At 38.9% G+C, this 20,921-nt stretch overlaps 1 protein-coding gene across 5 annotated transcripts in view; it reads left to right on the top strand.

Annotated features, from left to right (window-relative positions):
• UGT8 (UDP glycosyltransferase 8) overlaps nt 1–20,921 on the top strand; it is a 76,465-nt gene that overhangs the window by 21,129 nt on the left and 34,415 nt on the right. For 4 of the 5 annotated variants that reach the window (XM_064478576.1, XM_064478552.1, XM_031466931.2 and 1 more), the window contains exons 2-3: nt 1,905–1,933; nt 3,271–4,094. In XM_064478576.1, coding sequence (XP_064334646.1) covers nt 3,273–4,094 — 822 coding nt within the window. In that variant the 5' untranslated portion in view covers nt 1,905–1,933; nt 3,271–3,272. The remainder of the gene's footprint in view (nt 1–1,904; nt 1,934–3,270; nt 4,095–20,921) is intronic. The other variant, XM_010981100.3, reaches the window with a different exon arrangement.

The raw sequence follows: 20,921 nt of genomic DNA, 5'->3' as shown, positions 1-20,921 counted from the left end.
TTGGCAATTGTAAATAAAGCTGTTATTAACATTTGTGTGCAGATTTTTATACAAACATCAGTTTTCATCTCCTTTGGGTAAATACCAAGGAGCACAATTGCTGGGTCACACGGTAAGAATGTGTTTAGTTTTATAAGAAACCACCAACTTGTCTTCCAAAGTATCTGTATTGTTTTGCATCCCCACCAGCAATGTATGGGAGTTTCCGTTGTTCCATATCCTCTTCAGCATTTGGTGGTGTCAGTGTTCTGGATTTTGGCCATTTTAATAGATGTGTAGTGGGATCTCATTATTGTGTTAATTTGCACTTCCCTGATGATGTACAATGTGGAACATCTTTTCGTATGCTTATTTGTCATCTGTGTTTTCTTTGGTGAGGTGTCTATTAACATCTTTGAACACTTTTTAAATTAGGTTGTTTGATTTTTGTTTTTTTCGTTGGTGAGTTTTAAGAGTTCCTTCCTTATATGTCTTGGCTAACAGTCCTTTATCAGATAGGTCTTTTGCAGATATTTCTCCCAGACTGTTGCATATCTTCTCATTCCCTTATTTTTCTCAGAGGAGAAGACTTTACTGTTAATGAAGTCCAGCTCATCAGTAGACAGACACACTGATATTTCTGGATTAGCAGAACCTCACTGTTGGTAGTTGTGTTAGTCATTTGGTTATCCATCACAGTGGTATTCATGAGATTAAAGTGCCGTTGTAATCCTTCATAATTAGCTTTGTATCTGAACAGCAGAATGACAAACTTGTGCAAATGATGCTTCTTTATCTTAATTACTATTTTTTCATGAAGCCATATGAGGATCTAGTAGACATTATTTTTAGAAGATACTTTATCACATGAATATTGGTATCTGAATAGTTACATTTAGAATTTATATCTACAGAATCTATGGACTTTTTCTAACCTAATTTTGGTACAGTAGCCACTCGTACTAATTTAAAATTCAGTCGCTCAGTCACACTGACAGCATTTTAGCTGTTCAGTGGAGGCTACTATATTGGACAGAAAGGAGACAGAACATTTTCATTGTCACAGAGAGTTCTATTGGGCAGTGCTGTTCTGGAACATAAGCAATTGTGTATTAAACAAACTTTTTGTGTGGTTTCTTTTTACTTTGCAGTAATTAATCGAAATAAAATACTAAAGTAAAAAAGGAAGAATAAAATAAAAAACACAGTGAAAGGATTTGTTTCCCCCCTATTATTTTTTGTTTTGTTTCTTATTTATAAAGTAGTAGTTTTAACTGTAGCTGAACAAACTGAGTGTGCTCACTACTCAGCTAGATGCGAAACACAGCAGGCAGAGCAGTTGCCCAGCACTGGTCCATCATCCCGCATGTCTTCCTAGGCGTGCAGATAATAACGGGCATAGCAATCACGGTGGTGGGCAGTAGCTGCTGAAACAATTCTTGCTGCATAAACCTCATTCCTAGAATTAATAGCATATCTACTTAAAATTCCTAGTTTTTTCCTCCTTGGCATTGGAAGAAGGTTATACCAGAGAGATACATTGGAGAGGCAATGTAGGAGAATAAAGGCCTGGAAAGTTTTCTGCAAGACTGATGACTTAATTTTCTTCCTTCATTGACCATGTAATTGTAGAATAAACTTACTTCATTGCTGTAGAAACAGTGTTTTCTCCAGCTTTATTTTTTTTAAGCCCTCACATTAATTCAAGCAACATTTAACATAGGCTTTTATGTTTATAACGTGCATTACTTCTGTTTACTCTTAATAGTATGGCATCAACTCATCTAGAAGTGGCTGGAAAATGTCCGTGTAGTGAGAGAGGGGAAAAGCACTGGGAAATATAATGTGTTTTATAATTTAATCTTGGTATTGGGAGAGTCGATCATTTGCCTGTTATTGATTTCTTTCTTTTTTTTTTTTTTTAGGTTGCTTGCAGTGTTTGAATGTTGAGAAGGTATAGTTGTTTAAACTGCATTTAGATGGTGGGAATTTGTACAAGTAGAATTGTTAATATGTAATAATGAATAAAACTAAATATAGATTTGGTGATTGCATATAAATATATTTTGAGTTGTTCCTTGAAGTAAGTGTCCAGTTTGCATGGGTAATTATTGTTTAGATCTTTCCCTATTTGGAAGCTAATTTAGAACCTAAGTAAAACTTATATTAGGTAGCTTAGGGGGAGTTTGCACACTCTGTGGCCCTTCATAGGTGTTATTTCTAAAAAATAATAGAAGATGACTCTAACTATTGTATATACTCTGTTAACACAAAAAAGTAGAAGAAGCCTTAGCCACCAAGTGCACAGCTGTCATCTGACTTGCCCTTTGCACCCAAGTTACAGGTACAACCCAGGAAGTGTGGTCAGGGACATACTCACTCATCAACTCATCAGTCACTTTTTTTTTAACTTTTTTTTTTTTTTTTTTTGGTGTGGGAGGTGATTAGGTTTGTTTTACTTTTTAGAGGAGGTACTGAGGATTGAACCCAGGACCTCTGCATGCTAAGTATGCACTCTACCACAGGAGCTATACCCTCCCTCAGTCACTTCTTTCATAAGCGTTTACTGAGGTCCAGTTAACTCTCTTGAACTTTTCTATTAAAAGCTTCTCTTTTAGACAATGTCCTGACATGAATCAGCAAACTGATATAAGTTACAGAAACCAGGATACTTAAGGATGTTTAGATAAAGGAGGAATTCACATTAAAGGTTATTTTTTTCCCTGTGGAAAAAATGTCTTTTCTATAGAACTACGACTTGAAAGAATTATTTTCTAAAACATAATCGTTCTTTGATATGCTTTGGTCATAGTTGAGAATGTAACTGCTGTGATAAAATGATTTAAAAAGAGACATACATGCTGATATACCTGGAAGTAAAAAGTCTTGGCATTTCTTCCTGGGATTAACATTGATTTTCAATCAAAAGAAAAGGTTTCATAGATACCTCATAGCTATTATTCAAAGAAGAGAGATCTTTTGTCATTCAGTCTGACTGAAGTTTCATTTCAAATTTTTAAAAAAACTTAGTTTTCCATTATTGACGTAATTGTGTTCCAAAACTGATACGTTTTAAAAATATTTCAGTTGATGCCAGCTTTGCTATCAGTTCTATACCTTAAAAAATATCTTTCAAAAATAAAGAGGTAATCGGAACAAGTATTGGGGTAATTTTTGAAAGCAATCCTCAAAGTACTGGGTCATCAGATACTTTGAAAAAATGTCTTTGTGATTGTTTTGAGTGGTAAGGATTGCATTCTGTTTTAAATAGTTTTCTGTTTGTCATTTCAGCTATGAAGTCTTACACTCCATATTTCATGCTCCTGTGGAGTGCTGTTGGGATAGCAAAAGCTGCCAAAATCATCATCGTGCCGCCAATTATGTTTGAAAGCCATATGTACATTTTTAAGACGCTCGCCTCGGCGTTGCACGAGAGAGGCCACCGCACAGTGTTCCTCCTCTCTGAAGGCAGAGACATCGCGCCATCTAATCATTACAGCCTCCAGCGCTACCCAGGGATCTTTAACAGCACCACCTCGGATGCGTTCCTGCAGTCCAAAATGCGGAATATTTTCTCTGGGAGACTGACAGCAATCGAACTGTTTGACATACTGGATCGCTATACTAAGAACTGTGACATGATGGTTGGCAACCGTGCCCTGATCCAGGGTCTGAAAAAGGAAAAGTTTGACCTGCTGCTGGTGGACCCTAATGACATGTGTGGATTTGTGATAGCTCATCTTTTGGGGGTTAAATATGCTGTATTCTCAACTGGCCTTTGGTATCCTGCTGAAGTGGGTGCTCCTGCCCCATTAGCTTACGTCCCAGAGTTTAACTCACTCCTCACGGACCACATGAACCTGCTGCAAAGGATGAAAAATACCGGCGTTTACCTCATTTCCAGATTAGGGATCAGTTTTCTGGTTCTCCCCAAATATGAAAGGATAATGCAGAAGTACAACCTGCTGCCGGAGAAGTCCATGTATGACTTGGTCCATGGGTCCAGCCTGTGGATGCTGTGTACAGATGTAGCACTGGAGTTTCCGAGACCCACTCTGCCTAATGTGGTTTATGTAGGAGGAATCCTAACCAAACCGGCCAGCCCACTACCAGAAGTAAGGTTTGCTGAGCTCCTTGGTAATGTTTTCTAAATATAAATGTCAGTTTGTCAGTTTTAATTTTTGGAAGAAATAAGATTGGGTCTTGTTGGATTACAAATGCTATTTTGAAAAGTGGTTAGGGCACAGAGCCTACCAAGGTCCCTTTATTTGTGGGTGCCCCACTCCCCTGGAAAGCATTTCTGCTTTGAACGTTTCAGTAATGCCAGGGGACCTCTACCGTGTGGTCAGTAGACTGGCTGCGAAGTTGATTTGGAATTAAGCGATAACCATAGTATGTGAGGAGAGTGTAATTAGATAGTTCGTTTTACTGAGTGTAAGAGATTCTGCTTTTGATTAAACACTGAGTTCCCTCTGATCTCCCCCAGACAATGCAAACACAGGTCTCTGCATCTAGGTTAGGTCCAGTGAACTCAAATAAGTAGAATGACATGAAGAGTGTCCTTCCTTCTGTAGTCATAACTGCTAGGAAGTTTGTGTCCAGCAACAAAAGTGAGGTAGTAACTTCCATCCAACTAGGGAGCCAACTAATTTTTACTTAGTTAGTAAGCAAATGTGACTGTTTTAAAGAATTCATGCCCCCTTGTGATTTCATTTCAAAGACAGAATTAATTAGGTTTTTAACAAAACCTGTCTACTCTCTAAGTCAAACCTGAATTCTTTTTTGGTGGGGGTTGAACTGTCATCAAATCCCTTGTGTTCTGTTCTCCATCCCAGTCTGTTTTTTTATTAGGTATCTCAAACTCACAGGACCTGTACTTGCATATCTGTTATTGTAGGGGGTTTTCTAGCCTCAGGTTGACTCTGGATTTAATCTCAACATCTGATGGCATTTACCAGAAGCATAGGGCCTGTTCTATGATTTTCTCTATTGCAACTATTTCTACTCTTAAAATCTTGAAAATAGCCACTCAGAACAACAATTGTTCATTTCTAGCTTTGGCCTCTACATACTGAAGAACCTGTCAGGGCCTTGATGAAGAGTAAATCCAGATTTTCTCATCTAGGCATCAAATGAGCACCATCACCGGGCAGAATTTTCTTGTGGGGAAGTAAGATGATCAGAGTGTACAACCTGTAGACTTTTATAACACCTCCATTAGAAGTGTAAATACAAAGTATAAATAATACTTTGATATGATATATTTCACGTAACATGAAAAAACAGAACTTGCCAGATCTTCAGCCCATAAACCCCAGATGCCACTGGTGGAAGCTGCGAGGCGAGTACAGTCCTCTCTGACACCAGCTGTAAAGGATGGGGATTAAGTCCAGTGTGCCTCAGCCATTCGTGAATTCATCCAAGCCCATTTGGAATCCTGGAAATAGTCTCCCAGAGTCACTGTGTGATGTATTACTCCCTTCCTAAAATCGGATGTTAGAAGCAGCTTCTAAAAGACTTGGAAGCAAGTCTGTCTTTCCCTTAACTGAGTGTGTAATAATGTTAGGCAGATCAAGCCCACTCTCTCCAAGTCTTCATCTTCTCCCAGCCAGAGCACCTCCCTTCCTCCTGCTCCTTCGGGTTTTTGTTCGAATGCTGTCTCCCTTCTTCAGGTTGAAGAAGGGATCGATGATAATAAGGAATCTTCTGACTGCCTGTACATTTTTCTTGAGTTGCAGCAGCTTGAACTACACAGCCTAAGCACCAAATACGACTTTATGCTTCGTAAGATAGCATGGGTCCTTACGCCTGTTAGTTTTCACTGCAGTAATCCTCCCCATATCTGTGGCTTCACCTACCCTCGCTCAACCGCGATCACAAAATGTTAAATGGAAAATTCCATAGATAAGCAATTCATAAGTTTTAAATCGCACGTTGTTTTGAGTAGCGTGATGAAATCTCGCAGAGTCCAGCTCTGTCCTGCTCTGTCCTGTCCTGCCCAGAATCCCCAACCATCGACACTGCTCCAGACACCCATCAACATCCTCATGGTTCCATGATCCAGGGTCACTCAGAGCAGACGATTCTCCTTTTTTTTTACTTTTTATTTTTAATTGTATAGTCAGTTTACAATGTTGTGTCAATTTCTGGTGTACAGCACAACGTGATTCTCCTTCTGATGCACTGTCAGAAGGTCAGCAGTACCCTGACTCTGTGTCGCAGTGCTTGCGTAATTAACTTCACCTCACGTGATCACATAGGCATTTTATCATAAGAAGGCTGGGTAGAGTACAGTGAGATATTGAGAGAGAGAGAGATCACATTCACATAACATTTATGACAGTGTATTGTGATCAATTTTATTAATTATTGTTAATCTCATACCGTGCCTAGTTCATAAATTAAAATTCATCACAGGTATGTATGTACAGGGAAAACCTGGTATATATAGGGTTCAGTACTATCTGAGGTTTCAAGCGTCCACTGGGGGGTCTTGGAACATAAACCCTGGAGATCAACAGGGGCTGCTGTGCTTTGTTTTACTTTAAAAGCACCTTTTGGTTTTTGGAGCCTCCTATAAGGTTACTACTCGAAATGTTTTCTGATTTGCCGTGACTTCTAGTTTGACCTTCTTTGTGGGGCTTCCTTGTTCTTTTTTCCTCTTGGGGCTTTCTGTAATGATTCTTTTGAAAATGTGCTATTCATTTACAAGCATTGCCTTGGCTGTGACACTTAGTTCTGTGTCACAGGCAAATACATACATATCCGGCATGTGCCTGCGTTAGGCATGTGGACCTAGATTAGTGTATCGTCATTGAGAGTGGGTTAGGTTATGAGAATGAAGGCCATTTTCATTTTGGTGAGGCATTTACAAAGTTCTTCAATAGAGGGAGTATTTTGAAGAATGATGTGTCTTAAAATTTCTGATATTCCTTACACTAGCGAGGTTTTATGTGCTTAGGAACCCAAGCGTTCCTATTGGGACTTCTCTAGTGGATCTGCCTGATACAGTAAACTATACCTCAGGGTCCTAAAAGTTAATGAGTTTCTCAAATGCCTGTATTATTTACAGGTCGTGGTAGTGACACTAAAATAATAGGGCCCAGCAAGTGGCCACTTAGAACACATGACTCACTGAACAGCTTAATTGTTAACTACCTCGGTGTCTTACACTGGGAGTGGTCTAGGTTTTCCAGATGTCTGGAAGTGATTGGACAGTGGGATTTCATTTCACAACCTGGGATGAAAAGTTAGAGAAATGTCTAAACGGCATTTTTTAGAAGCTTTCATAATGTTGGAGCCTAAAGAAACTCAAGAGAGCATCTGGTTCAGCTCCAGTTCCTCCTCAAAATGCAGCAAGTAGCCCATTCGTTTGTCACGTAGGAGATTAAAAGAGTTTGAGTGTCTCGTCCAAGGCCACACAGAAAGCTTGTGGCTCAGCCAAGTGACATGTGGATTGTTTTGCTATCGATGAGATATTTTGTCAAGATGCCTGTGTCTCTTGTCACTCATTTACTCATTTACACATTTATAGTGTGTGCCGAACTCTGCAGAGACGACAGTTTCTCTAATCTTCATTTGGTATGTCAAAGACTGTGAGGACTTAACTATGAGAGTCAGAAGATAGCATTTGGACTCCTATGATGCTGTAGAGATTTAGTAATAAAGAAATCTGCCACAGTCCCAATGTTTTTGATTACAGTGCTATGTTGGTGTAGAGTGAAGAAATTGCCTGCCTTCATGACAGAATCATTTTTAAATGCCTGTGCCTAACTTATTGTACTATTTAATACCTGGTAGGAGTCCTTAAAATGTGAGGATTAAGGGGAAGAGGTTTAGGTTGGATCATATCCAGATAGTAGCCTATCTCTTTCATTACAGAGTGGTAGAGAACATGATATGAATTCAAAAAGAAAAAAAAGTTGGGGAAAAAAAAGGTTTACTTTGGCCAGGAAGGAGGTCTATAAACATAGATTCCTATTTGGTTAGGTCCTTCAGGTAATAAATGTGAATGAAATAATAATATGTAATAGGGGGTGACTGTAGCTTTTAGTAGTTTGTTTGGTTTTTTTGTGAATCAGAGGGTGTATCATTTATTTATTTATTTATTTATTTATTTATTTATTTATTTATTTATTTATTTATTTATTTATTTATTTATTTCTGCATAAAAAACTACCCCAGAACTTAGTGGCTTAAAACAACATTTACTTTGAGAAGTTTTATTAAGGGGTAAAAACAATACTACCACCGAAGAATAGTACATTTACTTAGGGAGTCTTTCGATGATTAAAATTGAGGTGATGAATTTTAGATGATTTCCCATTGGCTGGAGTGGTCTGGCTCTGCCGGGCGCTTGGTCTCTGCCACTGTTCAGCGTCTACAGCCCTGAACTGTAATTGCACCTAATAGACTGTACCTTAATTACCGGTTTTTTCGCGCGGTTCTCTCCCTAACTGGGGTGTGGATGCCTTAAAGGGTGGATATAATAAGGTAGATAACCTACTTACTCTCCTCTGCCTTGTGTACTTGGAAAATGGTAGCCATTTAAAATTGAATGAATTGCGTCAAATAGAAATAGGTGCCAAAAAAGTAGGTGATTCAGCTAGTACATCAATGTTGTTAGTATTACAACCATTTTTTGTTGATTTCAAATTTACGTCCAGATGCCTTCTCGGTCATTAAGTCACCAAACATTCCAGGCTGAGTTATTTTAATGAATTAGAGTAGCTACCTAAAGTTATCGATACTGAGAAATGGAAATCACCCAGTTGGTGAGCTAAATGGTCTCTCCTGTGTTCCAAATACCCGTGTGAACGAGGGCAGCAGTGCAAGACGGGCCCGCTGTTGTTGCCTGAAAGACGGCTTGGGTGCTGTGACACTCACCTGGTGGACCTCAGAGGTGCCTTACTGCCAGGCTGGGAGTATGAGGGGCATCTTCATTTCACCATTTGTAGAGACATTTTTAATTTGCGGAAACAGTCCTGGTGAGAGATACAGATAAGAGATAAACAGAGATAAGAAAGAGCGTGAGACCAAGAATGGGGTCATGAGATAATCATTGTTTGTCATTTTGTCATTTACCAGAGAGCTCCCTCACAGAGAAAGGTTCTGGGGGAAAAACAGACATTGTGCAACAGATCAAGTTATGAGAAGGAGAATAAAACCAAAAATCAAAAGAGAGACTTTATACTTAGTTTTCACTGAGTAATAAACCATTACTTGTTATTACATATGGTAATGTAATTATATTACATTTATAAGTGCATTGTATGTACATTGCATTGAGTAATAAGCCATTACTTATTATTACATGTGGTAGTGGGAAGCTGACTTCCCCAACAGTAAATAAATGTCTAGGCTGAGTTATGGGACCAGAGTCCTTGGGGTTAACAGACTGATCCCGGATTGCAGCAGTTGTGAAAAACTAAGGCCATTTTAATCAAAAGCCATTTAATAGTATGTTAAATATAAGTTATCTCTTGAAACATAAAGCTAGAGACAGGGTTATAATCATTCTATCATATTGATTAAAGTGCCTCCTTTTAAATAAGTATTTAATCAAAATATATATTTTTATAGTTGGTTCCTTATTTTGAACACCATGGCTCACAAATACTTTTTTAGAATGTGTTCATCCCTGTAGTACCACTGCTCTGTTGGTTGCTATGTGGGGATCCGAAAATGGAGAACTATGATATTTGCAGGAGATGAACAGTTTAATTCTAATTACTGATTCTTAGCTTAAATATTCACAACATAATAGTTGGGCATAAATGCTAGATTCCCTATGGGAACTCATTAATGTAAAATGTTGTTTCAGATAATTCTTGCAAAAGTTAGCCTGAGCTTTTATTTTGTCTTTATCTTGTAGTAAGAAACCAGATTACATGGCTGAGTGAATCTATCCAGGAAGTAAATCAGGCACTGTTGCAACCATCAATAACTTACTGTTCAGTTCACTGATATGGTAATTTTCTAAGCAGCATCGTAGTTTTAAATAGCTTATCAGTTGCTTCTGTAAGCATTATGGGCTTACAAGAGTTTCCTGATACATTAGGAGACCCAAATGTGCAGAATCTGACATGATTTTTAAACACCTTCCTCCGTCTACTATTACGTATTTAACCTTTAGGTGCCCTGCAGAATTGTCCATTTAGATACTAATTCAAACACTGGCAATGTCAAGGGATATATTTTTTGACTATTCATTTTTACAAATGATAATTTTCATAATTTTATTGCTGTTAGCACCTGTTTTTGGTATATTCTTCACAGATACTCTCATTCCAAGCCAAACAGTCTAGTTTTGAAATTAAAATCACTACTGTTAGTGAGTTTGTCAGATCTATTCCTGAGTGCAGACTTTGAAAGAGGAGGGAGTGAGCAGGAGCTTCTGAAAAATCAGCGGCACTGGAGACAGACTACCTAGTTTATAGTTTTGTTTACAGAATTTTTTATACCACTTTCCAGGGGCTGTGGCAAAGTAGCAAAGTGGAAAAACATGGGCCTTTTCAGCCAAAAGGTCTTGGCTTTTCATCTTTTGGCCTTAATAGGTCTCTTTTGGACCAGGCTGGGAGTTGGCCTCGTTAAAATGAGGCCAGCAGTGCCTACCTGAGAGGGTTTGGGCAAACGAGAGCCCTGGTGGTACTTGGGGGTGCTTGCTGTTGCTGTATTGTGATAACTCTTGTCATTGAGGATGAGCTGTGACTGAATCACTGTCCCTTGCTGTTCTCCACATGGCAAATCAAAGAACAGTTTCAGGCGTATAGGAAGGACGTGGAGGAAATATCTTTGGCTTCACTTCTACTCACTTAGGGGTTGATACTTGGTATTTCTACTTCCATCTTGGGGATGTTTATTTAAATCCTTTCTTTCATTCTCTTTCTCACTGAAGTCGAAGAAGAATGACAAGTAAGTGAGATATGCAGACATTAGACTATCTCAGTGTCTTAAGAAATGAGCAGTGGGTAGGGTATACAGCTCAGTGGTAGAGGGCGTGCTCAGCATGCACAAGGTTCTGGGTTCAATCAATACCAACATTAAAAAAAAAAAAAAAAAGACATGAGCAGAGTCTGAAAAGTCTGTCTTGTAAGGGCAGGAGAATTAAAGAGTAGCCTCCTGGGACTTCTGAATTCTGGCTTCTTTAGGCTTAGTCATATTATCTGTGGTTTTTCTGTCCTTTAAAAGGAGGAGCAGAAACTCCAGCCCTGGTTCTGCTGTCTCCACCCTGGTTCCTTCTCCTTCTATGCATCTCATTCTGGAGGGACCGTAGGGGAAGCTCCAGGCAAATGGCTGCCTGCCTTCTAGCCAGAGTCTATCCGGGTTCCCTTCCACACGGAGGCCCTGCTGAACTAGATGCTAGATTAAGTAACCTATAATCCTCAAAAAAATGGAAGATTTTCTTCTAAGATCTCGAGCGTAGACTCTGCAGTCAACCTCAGTGTTCATCCTGACTTCTTCCCTCGTCTCTATAGTCTGCCTCAGTCGTAGCCTTTGTATAATCCCTCACACTCCGTGGTATTGTTTCAATTCGAATCCCATCACGTTCTTGTTAAAACACGGATTGTAGGGCCAGAGGTTTGGGATGAATCTCCTAATTTGTAACAAAGTCCCAGGTGATGGTGGTGCTTTTTTGCTGCTGGTCTGAGGACTAAGCATACTCTGGGAACCCCTGATTCAGATTCAGACTATCTGTGTGTGGACTGGGTATTTTAATTACATTGTGTGATATATTTTGTATGAGAATGATATTTTTCCTGCTCATTATAGGCTACTCTTCTTCTAGAAAATGATTTTCAGTGTAAATTGTACCAACATAAATATATACACAAATCTAGATTTCAAGAACTAGAAGAGCCCTGGCTTCCATTTTCTGTCTGGAGAGCTCATTACCATACAATTCTGTTTTGTGAAATTACAGTGATGCTGTTGAATTATCAACCCTTGCTTTAATAAGCAGATCTAAATAGGACATCCGTGTGCAGCCATGTTCCTGATAGGCGAGATCTTCAGAACTAATATCCTTTAACTTCTCTCCCTATTTTCACTTGTCTCTACCGCTTTTTTTTTACAACATTCTAAGAATATTTTATCTCAGGTTAATATACAGCATTGAATCAAAGCAGGCTGTGATTTTAAAGTTTTATTACATAAATGCCTATTTCTAAAATTCTAAGAAATTATATGCCAAAATTATTTTTGTTCTTATGTACAATCTTATATCCAAAATCTAGGAGCAAGCAGAATGTCTTTTACTCTATATTGCTTTCCGTAAGTGCTCACTACCCATTGATCATTTTTTGTGTTTATAATATGTCAATACTATGAATACAACAAAATGCAAAAGGGTCTGTTTTTTACACAGGTTTATATCAGCTTGCTTACTCAGGAAATTGACCCTCGAACAACACAGGGTTAGGGACTCCAACCCTCTGCATCCTCGAAAATCCACGTGTAACTTCCATTCGTCTCTATGTATGTATTATCCACAGTTCCTCATCCCAGATGGTATAATACTGTAGTGTTCACTGTTGAACAAAATCTATGTGTAAGTGGATCCACTCAGGTCAAACCCATGTTGTTCAAGGGTCACCTGCATTTTTATATTGTGAGAACTACTTTATCTTTTTTACTGTGGTGGAAGGCATCTTTCTTATAAGTTAGCAAACCCTGAACATGCACATAAGCTTTACACAAGTCCTTGCCTGATAAACCCAGTCTGGACCTGGGCTGAGGGTTGCTTTGTAATGGATATTTCTGTAGCAAGAAAACAGGACAGATAGCCAAAGAGAAATAGGCTTTGAAGGGGTGAGACTTAGGTTTGAGACCCGAACACAACCATGCAGAGGCCGGGTAAAGGAAGAGGAACCTCCAAGAAGTCTGAGAAGTCACAACCAGAGGCAGGAAGCATAACCAGGAAAAAGGGGTGTTTTAGGATCCAAGGGCTGGGTGTTTCAGGAAGGGAAGGTTCACAAGTTATTGCTGCTGAATCGTGTGTTTCCACGTGTTAGTTGGGGATGTATACACGTGGTCATATGTCACTGGACCATTTTAGTTGCTACTGGGTAGATAAATAGAACAGAAAACCAAATTCATGCTCACTTTTAACAGTCAGCCTTGCATTTGCTGCGTCAGACCATTGGTAAAGGTGAAGGAGCACCGGCTAGAACCAAGCAGGTATATACAGTTGACTCTTGAACAACATGGATTTGAACTGCATGGGTCCATTTGTATGTGGATACGGAGGAACCAAGGATACAGAGGGCCGGCTATAAATTATACCGGGATCATAGACTGCAGGGAGGCTTGGCACCCCAGCCCCCAAGTTGTTCAAGGGTCAGCTGCATAGTCACGGTCTCCAGCTAGCCCCTGGGGAGATCACTTTCCCCTCGTGGGCCCGTTTCTTTATCATTAAGCTGTAGGTAGGTGAGTGGGTGGGGATAGGACTGGTTTTTAAAGTTTCTTCCACTTCAGTGATGGTGTGAAATAAAACATTTTGAGCACCATACATACATTAAAACACAGGCTTTCATTCTTAACTTAAAACAGTTTTATTTCTGGTGCAGTTATGATGAAAGAACCAAAGTCAAGCAGACCTCTCTGTAAGTGTATTCTAAGTTCATAGAAGTGGGGGCTTGTAGAGGATGGACGAGGGATATGTATGGAAGAGTACTGATTTTACAATTTATGTGTGACGAATCTTTGATTTTCAGGTGAGTCATTAAGGGATAATTAGAAATAGTATTAAGAGAAATAACTTTTGCTTTTTCAAAATCTTATGATTAAAAATTCAAACCATCATTTAGTTCTGTTTTGCACAATATAGGGAATATAATTGAATTACCCCTTTTATTGAAGGATATTTTTCTGAACTGTAATCTTAAAGAGAATTTGTAAACATATCAAAGCATACACACCACTTGGTTTCCTCTCACTTTAAAGATTATATCTTTTAAGCTTTTTACGATAGAGAATTTGTGAATGGATTTTGTAAAATACTTTTCTTCTCCAAGGCAAAAATTGAAATAACAGAAAAGTGCTTAAAGCCCTTGCAAATTTGGCTTCATTTTGGTAAAGTGCATACTTAGTTGAATATTGTATAGAGTATTAAAAAAAGGAGATAATTTGCCCCCTGTGCCGCCAAAACTTAAATGTATCAAAACTTGGCTTAGTTATAATTAGAAATATGTGTAAGATTGAGAACAGTCATCTGAGGCACTAAACACAAACCTGTTTTCTGTTAGCAATGCCTTACTAATGCATTTAGGGTTTTTTTTTTCTTTTGACGGCTTATAGTTATTTCAGTTAAATTTTAAGTAACTTACTTCATGAATAAAACTTCAGATGAGGCTCCTTGACTGGATTTTAACAGATTTAAAGGGGAAATTTATACTGGTGTGTGATCTGGGTCACTTTTCTGTTCTGAAGATAGAAAAGTCTCCATTGTTTTAAACTGTTTAGAAGTGTTTGATTTTTATAAGGACTAAAGTTAGGTAAAGATAAAAAGTGAGGCTATTTATCTGCTACTTTATTATGTGCAACCTATATTCAGTTGAATGCAGAAAAGTTCATTTTCCCAAAAAGCATATATGGGCTTCCTGTAATAATGTTGGAATATACATCATTTATCCCTCTAGACTTGCTTAGTAATAATGTCTTTTTTAAACTACGAGGATTTAATGGAAATCATATGTAATATGTCATTTATGTGAGTTAAACTAAATCAGCTACTTAGGAGGTTAGGCTTACTTTGTTTCTAGTCCAAATAGCTTTTCGATAGAGATGACAGATCTGTGTAGCTATCGGCTTTGTTCACGTGTTGTACATAATCAGTGCTGATACTGGTAACTTTACTTCTTTCAGCTGATTAGGGCCTCAAAAGTTTTATATCCAGTATTTGAGTACTTTTGTTTTTCTCCTTAAAAAGTCAGTATTAGGCACTACTGGTTACTACCAGCTGAAGCCTCACACAGCTGTGTATTTAGCATTTAATCATGCTACGAATTGCTAATTAGGACATCAAACTGGACAAAGCGTACCCAGTGGAGTTGAGACAAAAACCGTTTTTGTTTGAAGAAACATAAATAAATAATCTTTACGCAGTCGTGGTTTCACCAGTAGGCATCTGTACCGAGTATGGAAAGGAGGCAATCTTTAACAAAATGTTTTAACTCCCTGGGCATAATTTATCAATATCATCCTTTCATAGAAATTTATACTCTTTCTAAAATATGGCCAGCCTTAGTCAGAATGGTCAAGTTTACATGGGGCTTTTTGATTTCTCTTTCTAGTCTGCACTTTTCTTATTCTGCTCCCTTTCAGTAGCCCCCAAACCCTGATATCCACCCCCATGGCCCAAATGCATGAACTCTCTCCTGCTCTCCTCCCTCTGCTTTGTTCCACCTCTAATCTGAACCCCAGGGTAGCACCCTCGGTTAGCCTTCCTCTGGCTCAGGCTGTCCAGTGCTCCCCAATCCCCTTCTCCTTTTCTCTTTTTAAAACCACCTTGTTTCCAAACCTCAGATGCAGTTACTTAGCTGTAGTCAAGATGAGGACGAAGAAATTTCTTCCATGCTGTGTTCCTGGCTGGTAGCAATTTAACGTATTGCCTTTCTAGGAGTAGTGAATATTTCATACGAAATCAGAAGTCTAGTGACAGTAAGAATAAGTCAGGAGAATCAATACCAGCCTTGTAATTAGTCTGGTGAGGAAGAGGGCAAGGTAATGGTTCCAGAGAATGAGGGGCACACTCTGGGCGTCCCTAATACCAGTTCTTATCACCCTCTCACTTGGGTGATTATACTCTTAAAGGTTCATACTTACTCCGGGAAGGAGGTAATGCAGCAGTTTTAGCCTTTTACAGCCCAAATCTCATAACCCTGTGAGTTAACAGGTGATAGGAATGTCAGGGGGCCCGACATGGTGCTAATGTCATGGGTGCTTAACACTCAGGGAGATTTCACTCTTCCTTTTCAGTTTGAGAATTAAGCAAGCCAGACAACTGCTGTGTTGAGAAGCTAAGATGTGCAGAAAGTGTTTAAATGCATTGAAAATGTGTAAGTGGCAAAGATTTTCTTGAAAGCTTTACTTGGTTGAGAAATATGCATTTGGGAAAGTAACTAATGACTGCCTAAAATTCAACAGGTACATCCTTCTTAGCTTTAGCTGTTGTTGTTGCTGTGTTTAGCCTGTGTAGACTGGCTCTGCTCCACTAATTCATGTTGTCAAAGCTATGTCCGTGTAGTAGCAATAGATTCTGGGATTCAGGATTCTGGGATTCAGTGTCGCATGTCTGCCACTTACTAGCTTTGACATCGTGGGTCTTGTCCCATGAACTTTCCAGCTGCAGTTTTCTTACTTGTCAAACGAGAGGGTTAGTAATATTTTTGTCTGTATTAAAAATGTTCACTGAAGATCTCTTGAAATAACCTTTGTACCTATAAATCACAGAGTATTATATAAAAGTAAAGGATTATTGAACCATTAGGTAGGAGATATACATTATGAATTTTTAGAAATTTATTATTTACCAAAATGAGCTGCATTTTTAAGAGAGCATGTAGTGGAGGACCAAAGATCTGAGGTTTGATCTGCCGCTCCCACTAACTCCAGTAACACACCGGCTTTCCCTGGCAGTCTTGCTTATCTGGATGACAACCAAGGGCTAAAATCTAAGTCAAAAAGACATTTGGGAAGCCAAAGTAAATGCCAAAATATCTCCAGGAACTAAAATTCGTATACTGACTCACCGTAGAGACCTTCTTCCTCCAGAGTTAATTCACTCTAATTATACACCTTTGAAACAGCTTGCTATTTTATTTCTAAGATTAAGAGTCAAACAAATCAATCGTTCATGTTGGTGCACTGAAAACAGTGAAAAGTCACAATTTAATAACCTGGCAGGAAAAAGAGACCCTTCCAGAGTAAATGTAAGGAGACTACAAGTAGCTCAAAGCGCACAGCCCTCTGGGGCCTTTTAGCGTAGCAGACCCTGAAAGCATCACTCTGTTACAGAGACACAAAAACGTAATTAAGTTCATATGTTTATAATCAGATAATTCTCTGTATAATCAAAGCATGAAGTGTGTAGCATCTCTTATCAGTATGTCCATCAACAGTAGGCCTTCCTGTCTTGTAACCTAAAGTACCCAGAGAGATGCGGTTCACAACAGGCTTCGGGTAGCTTGTACTTGTACTTAAGGAATCCAGAACCATTTCATCAAGGTTGGTCCAGTTTATTCATTTGTGAAATGAAGAGCTTCCACTAAACTAACCTTTAGAATTACAGGCTAAAATATGTAACCTCATGTGTCTCTTTTGCCTGAATAATACTGTTAGTTTTAAAACTCAGCTAGATTTCTTGGTATCAGATTTTCCATAGAGGATATATGGTACAGAATAGGCTGGTGTGCAGTGCTTGCTTTATTCACTTAAACTAGCCAAAAATGCCTTTTACCTTTAAGATCAGGCCATAAAATAACACTTTAAAATTTTTACTTTTACATTTTTTAATGAATATACACAGAACACTTTTTTTTTTTAAGAGACTGTGTTAGGTTCCAGAAACAGAAGGTTTAGCAAAGTGGGCTTGTGTCCTCAGGGAACTTCAGTGTGGTGAGAGAGACAGATACTAAACTTCTAATCACATTAAATGACATTTGTAAGTGCTACGAAGGAAAACATGGGACCTAAAGAGTGTGGCCTTAGAACCTAGAGTGGCAAATGGCCCCAAGGATGTTCCACTGTAGTTTTTCTATCCCTGGGTTCTAGATCTGTGCTGCAATGCTTACTGGGTAAGACCACCGCCTTATAATAAGACCCTCTGGGGAGCCCAGAACTAAAGCTCTTCCGAAGGAGTAGTAATGCAAAGCTCAGGTTAGGCCAGTTTGGGGCCATCCATCTGTCCCTCCTTCCACTTCTGTCCCTCTTTTCCTTCCTCTGCCACCCTTCTATAATAATTTATTGAGGGTCACCATGTGTGAGGGACATTTTAAAACTCATCTCCTTTAACAGGAAGTGGGACCTCCCTCTGCTACCCCTGTGGCTGAGGTTGTAGGTCGTTCTGATGTTTAGTTCCTGCTGAATGTTCTCTACTTATTGGAAAGTTACTCTCTCCCATAAGCTGCTTGTTTGAGTGGTGAATTCTCTTTGTCATTTTTCTATCTCACCAAGTTTTATAGGTTGATTGTCACCTGCACATCCACCCTTTGGTCCAGCTGCCCTTCTTAGATATCTTACTGCAGAAGATTTTCCTAAGCTTCCATCCCAAGCTCACTGAGGCTCTCTAGGTCTCACAGACTTTCCTAATCTCCCTTGAGAACGTTACTTCATCCTTATAGAAGAAAATGCCTCGTCCTTCTTACCTAGATCCTTTGTTTATTCACTCATTTCCTTATTGAGCAATATTTGTTGATCACTTGCCTTGTGCGAGATACTCCATTCGATGCTGAGGAAACAATAAAATGTCATAGTCCCTAAACCTCCAAAGATCTTATGTGTGACCTGTAAGTTTTATAGCACGTTGGGATTTCAATGCTGGTTCCACTTGGGAAAGAAAACCCCAGGTGGGAGGAAAAGACAGCCATCTCTGGCTCTCTGCCACCCTCTTTATCAGATTCCATTCACTTAGTTCTTTCCTTCATTAGGTCTGTTGGCAAATATTTATTGAGTGTTGGGCGTTAGTCTAAATGCCATGGCCACGTAGTGTGTTAACCATGCCCTTCTTTAAAGGAACTGGAAGAGGCTGCCATCCCGAAACCTGACCTTATGGGCACTCTGATGTTGAACATGGACTTTCACGTCACCGTTATACCTCGGCACACAGTTGAGGCAGAGAGTGGAACTGGGATTATGTGCTGAGAAAGTAGTGCTGGGAAAGGCAGGCCCCCTGGGCTTTAGTTAATATGGAATGAAGAATCTGTGCCCTGTAATCGTTCCCATTTCTTTATTTTGCCTTTTCTTCTATTTTCCCTTGACTTTCCCCATAAGACCCAAGCACCATTACTTTTGGAAACCATCTTTGCTGGAAGTGGAACTAAGGAGGCCGCCTGGTACTGGAATGGGCACAGGCGTTAAGGCCAGGCAAACCTGTTTTAATCGTGGTTTCACTATTACTAGTCTTAGGTTACTGGGCAAGTTATTTAATTCCTCTGAACCTCAACTTTTTTATTCATGAAATAAGAAAAATAATTCCATTGTAAAAATAAACCCGATCAATTGTAAGTACTTGGCACATGTAGACTTATTTTCCCTTGGTTGCCTAACATTGTCTTCCAGACAGAGCTGGCGGGAGGGAAAGGGGATCTCAGGTCAGCAGTGACTGGAACGGAGATGGCGGGTGCTTTGTTCGATGCATGGAACATATTGTTGACTTTACCTGCATGTGACATTGACTTCACTTTGCTTTGCACTGTTTCGATCTCATAGATTGATCATTTTCATGTAAAGAAACATTCTAAGGACTTTGCTTAGAAGAGAAGCACTCCTCAGGTTCCTACGCCTGTGACAGTCTTCAGGAGGAATACACGTATGGCTGTGGACCTCAGCAGATGCTAGCTGCCATCCCAAATAAATGAGTGTTATCAAAAATAGTGTTAAAAAATGATGTCCTAGGGCCACGTATTCCTGGATTTTATTTAATTCAAAAATGTATCCTAGAAAATATCACTCTATAAAAAAGCCCTGAATTTTGTGGCACTTTAATCATTGTGGTCCATCTTAATTTCTGTGGAAAAAATTTTGCTAAACTTTTGACTGTTGCTGTGTTCAAAAACATAACAAGCAAAATCTAAATTCAAAAGCTAAAATTAATAAGCCTTTAGAGGGTTAAGGATGAAGTTTGGATTAAAATTTTTCTTTGTGAATCTTTGTCAACTGATAATCAATTAATGAAAAAGGAAGCCCAACTGTTTGCAGCTTTGCCATCTTCCTCGATAATAGTGTTACTTTAAAATTCAGCATCATTTTTAGTTTATTCCTTCCCTTTCTTCCAACCATGTGAGACATCTGTCCGTCCTTGTTCAATCTCACTTTGTTTCTATTGCCGTAAACAAAGCAGTACTTGAATTTGGATTGTGTTAAATTTTGGTCTGGTGACTGTTCTAAAGGACCCAGTCATAGATTCCAGTTCGTACGAGTGATGAGAAAGCAATGTCTTATCTAAAATTATTTGGTGTAGAAAATCTTCATAATAGAATGTTAGTTTAAAAGATAAAAAGAGAAAAAGGATATTTGTCTACAAACCTCAGCGGATATCGGATGCAGATTTATTCACACATATTTCTATGACTGGTGTTATAATGAGATTAAGACCCCAAGTGTTTTGATGATATTTACTGATTCATAAAATGAGTTTAACCACTGAAAAAAATTTACACAAAAATGAGACAGGAGGACGGAGGAAAAAACTTTATTAAATATTTTAAAGACTTTATTTTTCAGAGCGGTTTTAGGCTCATAGCAAAATTGAGATTTCCCATATACCCCTTGCCCCTGCACATGCGTAGCCTCCCCCATTATCAACACCCCACCCCAAAGTGGTACATTTATAACAATTGATGGGCCTACGTTGACACATCATAATCACACACAGTTCCTGATTTACATTAGGGTTCACTCTTGGTGTTGCACATCCTATGAGTTTTGACAAATGTGTAATGACATGTATGCATCATTATAGTATCATACAGAGTAATTTCACTGCCCGAAAATTCTGCACGCTCTATCTATTCACCCACCACGCCCCCACCGACCCCTGGCAACCACTGATCTTTTTTTTACTATCGCTATAGTTTTACCCTTTCCAGAATTGAATGTACTTGAAATCTTGTAGTATGTAGGGTTTTCAGATTGGCTTCTTTTACTAAAGAACATGCATTTAAGATTCTTTTATGCCTTTTTACAGCATAAAAGAGAGCTAATTTCTTCTTATCACTGAATAA

The sequence above is a fragment of the Camelus dromedarius genome, chromosome 1 (genome assembly GCF_036321535.1).
Source record: "Camelus dromedarius isolate mCamDro1 chromosome 1, mCamDro1.pat, whole genome shotgun sequence".
NCBI lineage: Eukaryota > Metazoa > Chordata > Mammalia > Artiodactyla > Camelidae > Camelus > Camelus dromedarius.
This window is presented reverse-complemented; position numbering and strand designations above follow the sequence as displayed.